The sequence below is a fragment of the Coregonus clupeaformis genome, chromosome 36, assembly GCF_020615455.1.
Source record: "Coregonus clupeaformis isolate EN_2021a chromosome 36, ASM2061545v1, whole genome shotgun sequence".
Taxonomy (NCBI): Eukaryota; Metazoa; Chordata; class Actinopteri; order Salmoniformes; family Salmonidae; genus Coregonus; species Coregonus clupeaformis.
Genome location: NC_059227.1, coordinates 7586864 through 7600557, shown reverse-complemented (window position 1 = coordinate 7600557; position 13694 = coordinate 7586864). Strand labels below are relative to the sequence as shown.

The following is a 13694-nucleotide window of genomic DNA, read 5'->3' as shown; positions in this document are numbered from 1 at the left end:
TCAACACAAAACAAAACCTAAAACGAAGGCAGTAAAAAGTAGAGGGGAAGTCAACCAAACAGGGTCTTATTGTTGTTGTGGTTGTGGAATATCCTTTCTGACACTGATAACACTTGTCTCTCTCCCCCAGTCTCTCTCTCATCAGTGCTGAGTGAGACAGAGGGCATGGTAGGAGCAGATCAATGCTGGCATCGACAAACAGAGGGCATGGTAGGAGCAGATCAGTGCTGGCATCGACAGACAGAGGGCATAGTAGGAGCAGATCAATGCTGGCATTGACAAACAGAGGGCATGGTAGGAGCAGATCAATGCTGGCATCGACAAACAGGGTGCATGGTAGGAGCAGATCAATGCTGGCATCGACAAACAGAGGGCATGGTAGGAGCAGATCAATGCTGGCATCGACAAACAGGGTGCATGGTAGGAGCAGATCAATGCTGGCATCGACAAACAGAGGGCATGGTAGGAGCAGATCAATGCTGGCATCGACAGACATGGTAGGTGGCAAGCACAGGGTGTGAGGGGGAGCAGGGTGGAGTGGAAAGAACAAGGTCTGCCAGACTGTATCGACTCCTGGATCTGTGAGTGTGTGTGTGTTTGTGTTTGTGTGTGTGTTTGTGTGTGCGCATGCACATGTACATTTTAATGTTCATGCGTGGTCAAGTGTGCTTTTTAATGACAGCGTGTTACGGAGTGTGGTTGTGTTCATGTGTGGTCAAGCGTGCTTTTTAATGACAGTGTGTTACGGAGTGTGGTTGTGTTCATGCGTGGTCAAGCGTGCTTTTTAATGACAGCGTGTTACGGAGTGTGGTTGTGTTCATGCGTGGTCAAGCGTGCTTTTTAATGACAGTGTGTTACGGAGTGTGGTTGTGTTCATGCGTGGTCAAGCGTGCTTTTTAATGACAGCGTGTTACGGAGTGTGGTTGTGTTCATGCGTGGTCAAGCGTGCTTTTTTAATGACAGCGTGTTACGGAGTGTGGTTGTGTTCATGCGTGGTCAAGCGTGCTTTTTAATGACAGCGTGTTACGGAGTGTGGTTGTGTTCATGCGTGGTCAAGCGTGCTTTTTAATGACAGTGTGTTACGGAGTGTGGTTGTGTTCATGCGTGGTCAAGCGTGCTTTTTAATGACTGTGTACGTGTGTGTGTCTGAGTGGAGTGCTAGGCCTTGGGTTGCCCGTGGGTGTCTGAAAACAACCAAGCTCTGCCAGGCTCACGTTGGTCACAGCTCCTCAGGACCTTGATTAGTAGAATCAGGTGTGTTAGAGCAGGGCTGGAACAAAAGCCTGTATACTCAGCAATTCTCCATGAGGAGGGCTGACCATCCCTGGTTTAATAAAGTCATTATCTATATTCATAAGTATGGATACAGTATATAGGTGCATAGATGTAAAGCAAGTCCCCAATTCGCTCCCTAACCCTTCCTGTTGATGTTTGCAAACCAATAAGGTGGAAGCTCGACCACTACACTGTTTATTTCTACCTATCCAGACCGTTAAGATCATTGAAGGGTTAGGGAGAGAAATGGGAGCGGCTGATACACAGAGGAGTGTTTGAGTCAGTGTACCTATTCTCTTCTGGTCCGTGATGTCCGTTTCTGGTTCCACAAAGGGCTTCATCTCATCCTCCTCACAGCCGGCGTTTATCCACCGGTCCTTCATGATTTGCTAGGAGGGAGAAGGACAAACACACGGCATAAATTACACTCTACAGGCCCAGTTTCCCCTCCAAACGAAGGGGAATTTGATAACAGGGATCAGGGCCACATTACAAATCAACCCCTGCACCTTATGCCTATGAACTTAGATCTGTATAGGATTAATGGATGGATAGGGACTATAAAAGCAATATGTCAAACTACGCTATATATTTATATAATATAATAATATATGTCAACCTAGGCTATATATTTATACAATATTATAATATGTCAACCTAGGCTATATAATATGTCAACCTAGTGCATTCGGAAAGTATTCAGACCCCTTGACTTTTTCTACATTTTGTTACGTTACAGCTTTCCTCTAAAATGTATTAAATTGTTTTTTTCCCCCTCATCAATCTACACACACTACCCCAAAATGACAAAGCAAAAACTGTTTTTTTTGTTGTTGTGCAAATGTATTAAAGACAAAAAAATAAAATGTTACATTTACATAAGTATTCAGACGCTTTACTCAGTACTTTGTTGAAGCACCTTTGGCAGCGATTACAGCCTAGATTCTTCTTCGGTATGATGCTACAAGCTTGGCACACATGTATTTGGGGAGTTTCTCCCATTTTTCTCTGCAGATCCTCAGGTTGGATGGGGAGCATTGCTGCACAGCTATTTTCAGGTCTCTCCAGAGATGTTCGATCGGGTTCAAGTCCGGGCTCTGGCTGGGCCACTCAAGGACATTGAGAGACTTGTCCCGAAGCCACTCCTGCGTTATCTTGGCTGTGTGCTTAGGGTTGTTGTCATGTTGGAAGGTGAACCTTCACCCCAGTCTGAGGTCCTGAGCGCTCTGGAGCAGGTTTGCATCAATGATCTCTCTGTACTTTGCTCCGTTCATCTTTCCCTCATTCCTGACTAGTCTCCAAGTCCCTGCCACTGAAAAACATCCCCACAGCATGATGCTGCCACCACCATGCTTCACCATAGGGATGGTGCCAGGTTTCCTCCAGACATGACGTTTGGCATTCAGGCCAAAAGAGTTCAATCTTGGTTTCATCAGACCAGAGAATCTTGTTTCTCATGGTCAGAGTCCTTTAGGTGCCTCTTGGCAAACTCCAAGTGGGCCGTCATGTGCCTTTTACTGAGGAATGGCTTCCGTCTGGCCACTGCGATTAAGGCCTGATTGGTGGAGTGCTGCAGAGATGGTTGTCCTTCTGGAAGGTTCTCCCATCTCTACAGAGGAACTCTGGAGCTCTGTCAGAGTGACCATCGGGTTTTTGGCCACCTCCCTGACCACGGCCCATCTCCCCCTATTGCTCAGTTTGGCCAGGAGGCCAGCTCTAGGAAGAGTCTTGGTGGTTCCAAACTTCTTCTATTTAAGAATGATGGAGGCCACTGTGTTCTTGAGGACCTTCAATGCTGCAGACATTTTTTGGTACCCTTCCCCAGATCTGTGCCTTGACACAATCTGTGCCTTGACACACATTTTCATCATAGGTACACGTCAACTATGACAGACAAAATGAGAAAAAAAATCCAGAAAATCACATTGTAGGATTTTTTATGAATTTATTTGCAAATTATGGTGGAAAATAAGTATTTGGTCAATAACAAAAGTTTCTCAATACTTTGTTATATACCCTTTGTTGGCAATGACACAGGTCAAAGGTTTTCACACACTGTTGCTGGTATTTTGGCCCATTCCTCCATGCAGATCTCCTCTAGAGCAGTGATGTTTTGGGGCTGTCACTGGGCAACACGGACTTTCAACTCCCTCCAAAGATTTTCTATGGGGTTGAGATCTGGAGACTGGCTAGGCCACTCCAGGACCTTGAAATGCTTCTTACGAAGCCACTCCTTCATTGCCCGGGCAGTGTGTTTGGGATCATTGTCATGCTGAAAGACCCAGCCACGTTTCATCTTCAATGCCCTTGCTGATGGAAGGAGGTTTTCACTCAAAATCTCACGATACATGACCCCATTCATTCTTTCCTTTACACGGATCAGTCGTCCTGGTCCCTTTGCAGAAAAACAGCCCCAAATCATTATGTTTCCACCCCCATGCTTCACAGTAGGTATGGTGTTCTTTGGATGCAACTCAGCATTCTTTGTCCTCCAAACACGACGAGTTGAGTTTTTACCAAAAAGTTCTATTTTGGTTTCATCTGACCATATGACATTCTCCCAATCCTCTTCTGGATCATCCAAATGCACTCTAGCAAACTTCAGACGGGCCTGGACATCTGGCACTGCAGGATTTGAGTCCCTGGCGGCGTAGTGTGTTACTGATGGTAGGCTTTGTTACTTTGGTCCCAGCTCTCTGCAGGTCATTCACTAGGTCCCCCCGTGTGGTTCTGGGATTTTTGCTCACCGTTCTTGTGATCATTTTGACCCCACGGGGTGAGATCTTGCGTGGAGCCCCAGATCGAGGGAGATTATCAGAGATCTCAACCCCATAGAAAATCTTTGGAGGGAGTTGAAAGTCCGTGTTGCCCAGTGACAGCCCCAAAACATCACTGCTCTAGAGGAGATCTGCATGGAGGAATGGGCCAAAATACCAGCAACAGTATGTCTTCCAGTATGTCTTCCATTTCCTAATAATTGCTCCCACAGTTGATTTCTTCAAACCAAGCTGCTTACCTATTGCAGATTCAGTCTTCCCAGCCTGGTGCAGGTCTACAATTTTGTTTCTGGTGTCCTTTGACAGCTCTTTGGTCTTGGCCATAGTGGAGTTTGGAGTGTGACTGTTTGAGGTTGTGGACAGGTGTCTTTTATACTGATAACAAGTTCAAACAGGTGCCATTAATACAGGTAACGAGTGGAGGACAGAGGAGCCTCTTAAAGAAGAAGTTACAGGTCTGTGAGAGCCAGAAATCTTGCTTGTTTGTAGGTGACCAAATACTTATTTTCCACCATAATTTGCAAATAAATTCATTAAAAATCCTACAATGTGATTTTCTGGATTTTTTTCTCTCAATTTGTCTGTCATAGTTGACGTGTACCTATGATGAAAATTACAGGCCTCTCTCATCTTTTTAAGTGGGAGAACTTGCACAATTGGTGGCTGACTAAATACTTTTTTCCCCCACTGTATGTGCCAGGCTCTTTCTGCTTCGGCCAACTCCTTTCTCATTGGCTTGTTTGGCAAGACCAGGAAGTGGGGTTGTTGAATGCAGAACCAGCCTGGCACCCTGAATGTTAAGAATGGATCCTTTAGTACAGGGGTAGTAAACAGGGGTTGGGATCAATTCCATTTAAATTCAGATTGGGGCCAATTCTTTGAGTGAATTTAATTGGAGTTGTCCCCAACTCTGGCAGTCAAGTAACTGCCTTGAGGTCTGCATTATTGCTGGTTTTCCTTTTTCTCTGGAAGTAAATTGATTGATTGGCCAAAGATGTCACTCACCTGGGTCGTGTTCATTGGAGCACACCACAGAAAATGTTTTTCAACGGACAACAGTCCATTTTCTTCCATTTGCTGCCTAATGAACTGAACCGTAGTGTACCAGGTCTGAATCAGTCCCTGATTATAGGGGAAGGATGAAAACCAGCAGTGCTGTGGACACTTCAGGTCTAGATTTCAATTCAGGAATTGACTGAATTGAAATGGAATTGACCCCAACCCTGGAGGCGGGTCTATAGAAAGACCTTGGGTCAGTAGAGTCGTTTACTGGGGTCACGTTCAGCAGAAAATGTTACAGAACGTTCAGCTAGAAATAGACATCCTTCTCTCTCACGAGGGAATCGTGTCAACTCTATATCATATATTTATATCTGCAACACCCTGTAACGTTGCAACCACCCGGACACGTCCCAGGATCCATTCCAATTGGGAGCATCTGATAACTTGACTTTGGTAGGGTGGGGGAGCCAGGATTGGGCTCTGTTCCATTTCGCTTCAGACATTTCAGGGAATTTAATTGGAATTCAGCTCATGGATTGCTGGAAATGAGCCATTATTATATAAGTTGACTGACTTGAAATGGCATTGAGCCCAAACCTGGAGGGCAGTGACAGAGCAGAGTTGGATAGACTGGAAAGTGGAGGGTACCCAGGAGGGTACAAGGTGGTTGGATGAGTGTAGGAGCGTGTGTGTGTGTGTGTTCCCATCAGCCACTGTAGTGAGCCCTTGGTATCCAAACACCTAGCTAGTTAGGTGAAGTGCTTAGGGAAGAAACACACACTGGCTTTAGCTGTGCTTAGCCGCAGCGTGTCGCATTAGTCATTGTGTATCACAGATACTAGAAAAGGAACACTTTTCTTTTTCTCTCTAGCCTGGGGGACGTGGTACAAAACGGACTGCTGCCCCTCTAGTCACTGATCTCCCTCAACGTCAGCAAGTAAAAGGAGCTGATCGTGGACTACAGGAAACGAGGGGTGAGCACGCCCCCCCATCCACAATCGACAGGGCTGTAGTGGAGCGGGTCGAGAGATTCAAGTTCCTCTGTGTCCACATCACTAAGGAATTAACATGGTCCACACACACCAAAACAGTCGTAAAGAAGGCACGACAATGCCTCGTCCCCCTCAGGAGGCTGAATAGATTTGGCATGGGCCCTCAGATCCTCAAAAAGTTTTACAGCTGCACCATTGAAAGCATCTTGACTGGCTGCATCACCGCTTGGTATGGCAACTGCTTGGCATCCAACCACAAGGCGCTACAGAGGGTAGTGCGTACAGCCCAGTACATCACTGGGGCCGACCCCCCCTGCCATCCAGGGCCTCTATACCAGGCGGTGGCAGAGGAAGGCCCTAAAAAAGACCCCAGCCACCCAAGTCATTGACTGTTCTCTCTGGTACCGCACGGCAAGCGGTACCGATTCACCAAGTCTGGAACCAACAGGACCCTGAACAGCTTCTACCCCCAAGCCATAAGACTGCTAAATAGTTAGTTAAATAGTTAACCAATAGCGACCAGGACTATCGGCATTGACCCCCATTTTTGCAGTCTTTTCAATCATCACATACGCTGCTGCTACTGCTTATTATCTAGCATGTTGCCTAGTAACTTTACCCCTGCCTATATGTACATATCTACCTCAATCACCTCGTACCCCTGCACATGGACTCGGTACTGGTACCCCGTGTATATAGACAAGTTATCGTTACTCATTGTTTATTAATTCCTCTGCATTGTTGGGAAGGGCCCGTCAGTAAGCATTTCACTGTTAGTCTACACCTGTTGTTTACCAAGCATTTGACAAATAACATTTGATTTGATTAGATCAAAGGTCAGATAAATACAAGTATGTACACAAAAGCACAGAATGGTGTATGTGGGGGGTGGGGTGTGTGTGTGTGTTTCTGTATACGTGCGCGTGCATGAGTGCATGTGCATTTAGCAGTGGGAAGAGGTGTGTGTGTGTGTGTGTGTGTGTGTGTGCATGTATGTGTGTGCGACCACATTCAGGTGTGGTTTTCAAACCCTGCATGCCATGCATCTCCACACAGGTAGAATCCAGGCAAGAGTGACGTAAAGAAGGAAGGAGTCCGTGCCAGAGGGCTGGACGGCGAAGTAAAACAAAAGTAATAAGGGTAAAACATATTTACATTTTGGCCTTCCTCCCTCACCTCGAGTGTCCCGCGCTTGGCTGGGTTGAGCACCAGGAAGCGCTTGAGGAGGTTTTCACAGTCGGTGGACATGTAGAAAGGGATACGGTATTTACCCCTTAGAACACGCTCTCTCAGCTCCTATAGGGGGAGATAGAGAGGAGAGGTTAAAAGGTAGGGTCGGGGGTTAAGGGTCAGGGGTTAGGGTCAGTTGGTGGACATGTAGAAGGGGATAAGGTATTTCCCCCCCCCAAATGAATCAGCTACCCCAAAACACGCTCTCAGCTCCTTTGTGTATGTATTAATATGTAAGCTTTGTGTGCCATTTTTACATTTATGTCGTTCTGTCCTTGAGCGGTTCTTGTCTATTAATGTTCTGTATTATGTCATGTTTCATGTTTTGTGTGGACCCCAGGAAGAGTAGCTGCTGCTTTCGCAACATCTAATGGGGATCCTAATAAAATACCAAATACCTATAGGGAGAGGTAGAGAGGAGAGGTTAAAGGTAGGGTCAGGGGTTAAAGGTCAGGGGTCAGTCGGTGGACATGTAGAAGGGGATACGGTATCCCCCCCCCCCCCAAAACATGCCCTCTCAGCTCCTATAGGTGGAAATAGAGAGGAGAGGTTAAAGGTAGGGTCAGGTGTTAGAGGTCAGGGGTCAGTCGGTTGACATGTTGAAGCAGATACGTTATTTCCCCCTCAGACAAAGCTCTCTCAGCTCCTACAGAGGATATCAGGAGGGGGGAGGACCATCTTTTAAAATAGTGAAACATTAAAAAAGTTATCATTTTTAGATAAAACTACACTAAATATATTCACGTCACCATTAAATCACACTGTTTTGCAATGAAGGTCTACAGTAGCCTCAACAGCACCCTATAGGGTAGCACCATGGTGTATTTTCCGTCCTCCTCTGGGTACAATGACTTCAATACAAAACCTAGGAGTCTCATGGTTCTCACCCCCTTCCATAGACTTACACATTCATAATTACAACTTCCGGAGGACGTCCTCCAACCCATCAGAGCTCCTGCTGTATAAACTAACATCATGTCCATCCAATCAAAGGATCAGATAATGAAAGCATAAGCTACAGCTAGCTAGCACTTCAGTGCATACAGTGTGGTGAGTAGTTGATTCAGAGAAAAAAGAAAACAGTTGAACAGTTTTGAACAAATTAATTTCTTCAAAAATGAAGGAGAAGCAGCAGAGCGAGAGAGAGAGCTAGCTATATTTCATTGTATATTTTTTTCTTCTTCGATTACCTTTCACTTAGCTAATGCAGCTAATTTAGCCTACTCAACAACCTGACTCAGAGAGTAATGCTATTTATGTTAGCTAGCTGGCTAAGGCTATCTAACACTGCAACTCTTCCAAGTCAAGTTAAGCTTTCAGTTGTATAAATGTATTGCCACCGGGGCCCGCCGGTGTAACCACTTGCTGTACACTGTACTGCGTGATTGTACACATGGATTGGATTGTGGGTTTACTAACATGTTAGTTCTAGGTTGTTGACTATAACGTTAATATGGTGACGGTGTAGGCTGTGTGTTATGGTATGAAGGTTTGGCTTGGGGAAGTTTTTTGCGCCTGGTCACAGACAGCTGTTGTGAGAGAAGGAGAGCGCGTAGATGCGACAAGGGATTATACAACGAGCAAAGAAAGTGAACTGCGTGTGCGGGTGATCAAGGGTGTATTCATTCCGCCGATTCTGTTGCAAATAATATTTTTAACGGAACGCAACGTGGAGGGACCTACCTGAATTTATCCAATAGAAACTGGTGTTTTAGTTGCAAAACTGTTTGGATTAATGATCAGCTAGATGCAGGCAAGAGTGTGCAATGCGGTATTGAATGTGTCACTGTCACTTTGATTACTACAATTTGTTTCTCAACCTGTGCACTTACGTTATAAACGTTCATTTGTAGGCTAGGTTGTAGCAACCTCATGATGGGTATTGGGAGAGTTCGAGTATCATGTAGTAGCCTAAACCTATCGATGTTACATTGAGCTGGGTGAATGGAATGCGAATGACAGTCATCCAATATGCCAGGGATCACCAACTGGATTCAGCCGCGAGAAGATTCTTTCTTGAGCGGATGGTCGGGGGGGGCCGGAACATAATTACAAATCATTTGTAGACTGCAAATTGACCGCAAGGAGCCCAAACAGATGTTTGACTAAGACACAATCGTTCCAAACCTTGCTTATACTTCTATACAATCACATGTCTCTCTATTATGCGTGGGAACACTTGGGAACGGATTTCTTCAAATTAAAATCACTTGGAGCTGATTTTCAGGTGTTTTTACAGTCTTATGTCCAACAATGCCGCCAGTTGGGGAACCCTGCAATATGCTGTAATAGAAATAAAGGAAGGGAAAGGAGGATATCTAGTCAGTTGCACAACTGAATGCATTCAACCGAAATGTGTCTTTCGCATTTAACCCCATAAGGCCATGCTCATTAAAAAAAATGTGTCCTCCCTAATCTTGAACAGCACAAACCGCCACTGAAAAAGACGTCGCAATTCTCTACCTTTCTCCCAAAGTGTGCAATCATGCCCTCTTCGCCACGCATTGAGCATGGTAGGCAAGTGTAAGCATCGGCTAGATGGAGTTCTTACAACACACCTTTCCTTTTAAAGCAAGTGCACATTTAGGACAGATGGGTAGAGAACTGGTTAAAAGTTAATGCACTCACACATATATACACACACACCTTGAGGTTCTGACCATCGAAGGGCAGTGACCCTGACACCAGTGTGTACAGGATGACCCCCAGGCTCCAGACGTCCACCTCTGGTCCGTCGTACTTCTTCCCCTGGAACAGCTCGGGGGCGGCGTAGGGAGGAGAGCCACAGAACGTGTCCAGCTTACTTCCCATGACAAACTCATTACTGAAGCCAAAGTCGGCAATCTTGATGTTCATGTCGGCATCCAGGAGTAAGTTCTCAGCCTGGTTGAGGTGGGTGGGGGGAGAGAGAGAGAGAGAGAGAGCGAGAGAGAGAAGTAGTGAGTAGGGGTGGAAGTGTGTGTGTTTGTGTGTGGTATGTTTTCAGTGATGTGAAACATTGAACATTGTTGTCCTTTTCAAATGAAAGAATGAGGATGTAGATGGGGTGGATGTTACACCGGAACTAGTGAACTATAAGTGGGGTGTGTGGGGACATCATTCAGTGTGACACAAGATGCACCATGCTACACACTGGACATTTACACTGGCAGTAACGTTGTCAGCCTCCCTTATTAACCCACTTCACAGACCTGAATGTGGCAGATAGAAAAATAATGAAGAGAGCTATTAGGGGAAAGAGAGAGATATGAAGAGAGGATAGAGGACCAAACGGGAGAAATGAAAAATAGTTTCTTCCTAGGTTTCTGCCTTTCTAGTGAGTTTTTCCTAGCCACCGTGCTTCTACATCTGCATTGCTTGCTGTTTGGGGTTTTAGGCTGGGTTTCTGTATAGCACTTTGTGACATCTGCTGATGTAAAAAGGGCTTTATAAATAAATGTTGATTGATTGATTGAAAGAGAAGAGAGAGGGGTTGACAAGAGGAGAGGAACAAGAGGGAGAGCAGGAAAGTGGGGGAGGAGGAAGACAAAGAAGGGAATGAGGTACAGAGGATGAGCAAGATGCCAACCTCCTCCTTGCCCGACGCGTGGCATCTGACATCTTTCTTCTTGTTTCCTCCACTCTCCTTCTCCCTGTATCTCAATCCATCTCTATCTGTTCCTCCCTCCCTCCCACTCTCTCCTTCTCCCCGTTTCTCAATCCATCTCTATCTGTTCCTCCCTCCCACTTTCTCTCCTTCTCCCCCGTTTCTCAATCCATCTCTATCTGTTCCTCCCTCCCACTTTCTCTCCTTCTCCCCCTCTCTCTTTCTCCATTACGCACCCTCTCACTCGTGCTCATGCATCATTTAGGACGTCTCATCGTGGAAACAGAGCATGGAAACAGAGCGTGGAAACAGAGCGTGGAAACAGAGCGTGTAATGCCCTGTAGACTACTACACTGTGTCACAAGCACACATCTCTATGGGATGGTAACACAACATCCCATGTGGTAGCCGGTGAGACCCCTGCTAAAGGAGTAGGAGGTGATTATGAACAGTGAGGAGAGTGTGTGTGTGTATGTATGTGTCATGGTACGCGTATGTGTGCCAGAGTGCGTGTGTGCAGGTGTAGGATCTTAATTTGATCACCCTGTTGCAGGACAACTTTCCCGCCTGCAATGCAGAAAATGTAAAACTTGTAGTGTATTTGAGGTTTAACACTGGAACCGCTGGGCCTCGAAGGTCCCCCCTCATTCTGACTGCTACATTATTACAGTGTAACTAATATATCTCATATATGATATCACAAAAATAATCATTTGGTTGTGTTTATGAAGGTCTTAGATAACATAAGAATACAAAGAAAAAATATATTTTATAACGACAAGAAATATATATATTTGTATTCGTGGAGTGCCAACTTGTTCCAACTATGAAACAGAAATCATATGGGTTGAAACACGTAACAGCTTATTTTTCTAATGACGAAACTAAAAATACCTTAACCACCAAGACGCACGGTCACGGTCACCAAGACGCATGGTCACCATGACGCACTGTCACCAAGGCGCACAGTCACCAAGACGCACGGTCACCAAGACGCACGGTCACCAAGACGCACGGTCACGGTCACCAAGACGCACGGTCACCAAGACGCACGGTCACCAAGACGCACGTCACCAGAGCCACGGTCACCAAGAGCCTTACGGTCACCAAGACGCACTGTCACCAAGACGCACTGTCACCAAGACGCACGGTCACCAAGACGCACGGTCACGGTCACCAAGACGCATGGTCACCATGACGCACTGTCACCAAGACGCACAGTCACCAAGACGCACGGTCACCAAGACGCACGGTCACGGTCACCAAGACGCACTGTCACCAAGACGCACTGTCACCAAGACGCACTGTCACCAAGACGCATGGTCACCAAGACGCACTGTCACCAAGACGCACGGTCACCAAGACGCACGGTCACCAAGACGCACGGTCACCAAGACGCACGCTCAAATGATGAAAACATCAGTAGCCTAAACATCATAAGCTCCAAGTGTGCTTCATAAATTGTGAAAATCATATCCTATTGGTGTCACCTCCGTCTACCTGTTCACCTGTGTATTTATGCCCTCACTTCCCTGTATTCCCTTGCTCGGTTTTCTCTTCTAGTTTCTCGATGCCAAACAGTACTAATCAGTGTCTGATCGCGAGACGTATGTACAGGTACTTGAGAAGTGTTCTCCCTGTTTCATTGTTGTTTTCAGTCGTAATTAGTATTTCGTATGTTTGCGGTCATCCTGTTTTTGGAGACCAATTTGCTCCTGCTTTATTATTTCGTGATAAGTCCGTTGTTTTGTATCCTGGCTTCGGGACCACCAGTAAAGATCCTTGTTTCACCATCTCTGCCTACTGTCTAACCTGCACCGCACCTGGGTCACACCTCACACCAACCCTTATATCAGAGATGTCATGATTCATTTCTTCCCCACCATCCGAGTCGTTTTCATTCAGATCTTGTAGCAGCACAAACGCAGAATGTGCATCCATTTGTCTTGGTCTTAATACCGTTGTAAATGACGCATGCTCTCACTGTGTTCTCCAAGTAGACCAAAGTAGACTGATAAAACTGCTTGGATTCGGTGGACTGATAAAGGGTACATAGCATTTTGAGATAATAATCAGAATAGATCCATTCTCCCCCATCATACTTTACTTCATTTATTTCATCTGTTGTTATATCTGTGAAATTAGTTTCGGTACAGTTTAGGTTCAGTTTCGAGGCAGTTATCGGGGTGATTATCAACTGGGCACCTTCAACTGTGGGGAGAAGGAGGGGAAACCCTATTTTAGGAGGGCATGTAATTTTTCCCCTGGAAAACCATTCAAAGAAATGACATGCCCTGCTAAAACTCGTTTTGACACCAGTTCTGTTTGTGATATTAAGATTGTAACAACAACAGTGTGGTAAATACACTTATTTAGGAAAAGTCTAGGAGTGAGAGGGGCATGACTTAAAAAATGTAATCAATGAGCCGTCCAAATGATGACTGATTTAGTGGTTCTAGCGTTTAGAAGTCTTCTGAAGTTTGTCATTTCCACTTTGAAAATGTCTTGATTTTCCCTTACGAAAATGTATCAATCCTTACAAAAATGTCCATTAATTATAATCCACATAATAATTCACATTTCCTGTTGCTGCAGGATTATTGTCCTGCTGTAGCAAACTGGTTCAAATTAAGATCCTACGTGTGTGTGTGTGTGTGTGTGTGTGTGTGTGTGTGTGTGTGTGTGTGTGTGTGTGTGTGTGTGTGTGTGTGTGTGTGTGTGTGTACGTAAAGTCTTCATTACCTTCAGGTCTCTGTGTACGATGTGTTTCTGATGACAGTACTGTACAGCTGACACAATCTGGAAAGGAATTTACCAAAACCATAAAATGAC

General features: G+C 45.5%; 1 protein-coding gene across 16 annotated transcripts in view; it reads right to left on the bottom strand.

Moving 5' to 3' along the window:
* LOC121552405 (MAP/microtubule affinity-regulating kinase 3) overlaps positions 1-13694 on the bottom strand; it is a 103296-nt gene that overhangs the window by 21626 nt on the left and 67976 nt on the right. For 10 of the 16 annotated variants that reach the window (XR_005997190.2, XM_041865321.2, XM_041865322.2 and 7 more), the window contains exons 7-10: positions 13605-13661; positions 9923-10159; positions 7202-7342; positions 1565-1664 (exon numbers count right to left, since the gene is read on the bottom strand). Coding sequence is in view for 15 of the 16 variants with exons in the window: in XM_041865321.2 (XP_041721255.1) it covers positions 1565-1664; positions 7202-7342; positions 9923-10159; positions 13605-13661 (535 nt within the window). In the remaining variant the exon portion in view is untranslated. The remainder of the gene's footprint in view (positions 1-1564; positions 1665-7201; positions 7343-9922; positions 10160-13604; positions 13662-13694) is intronic. The other 6 variants (XM_041865310.2, XM_041865323.2, XM_041865315.2 and 3 more) reach the window with 1 other exon arrangement.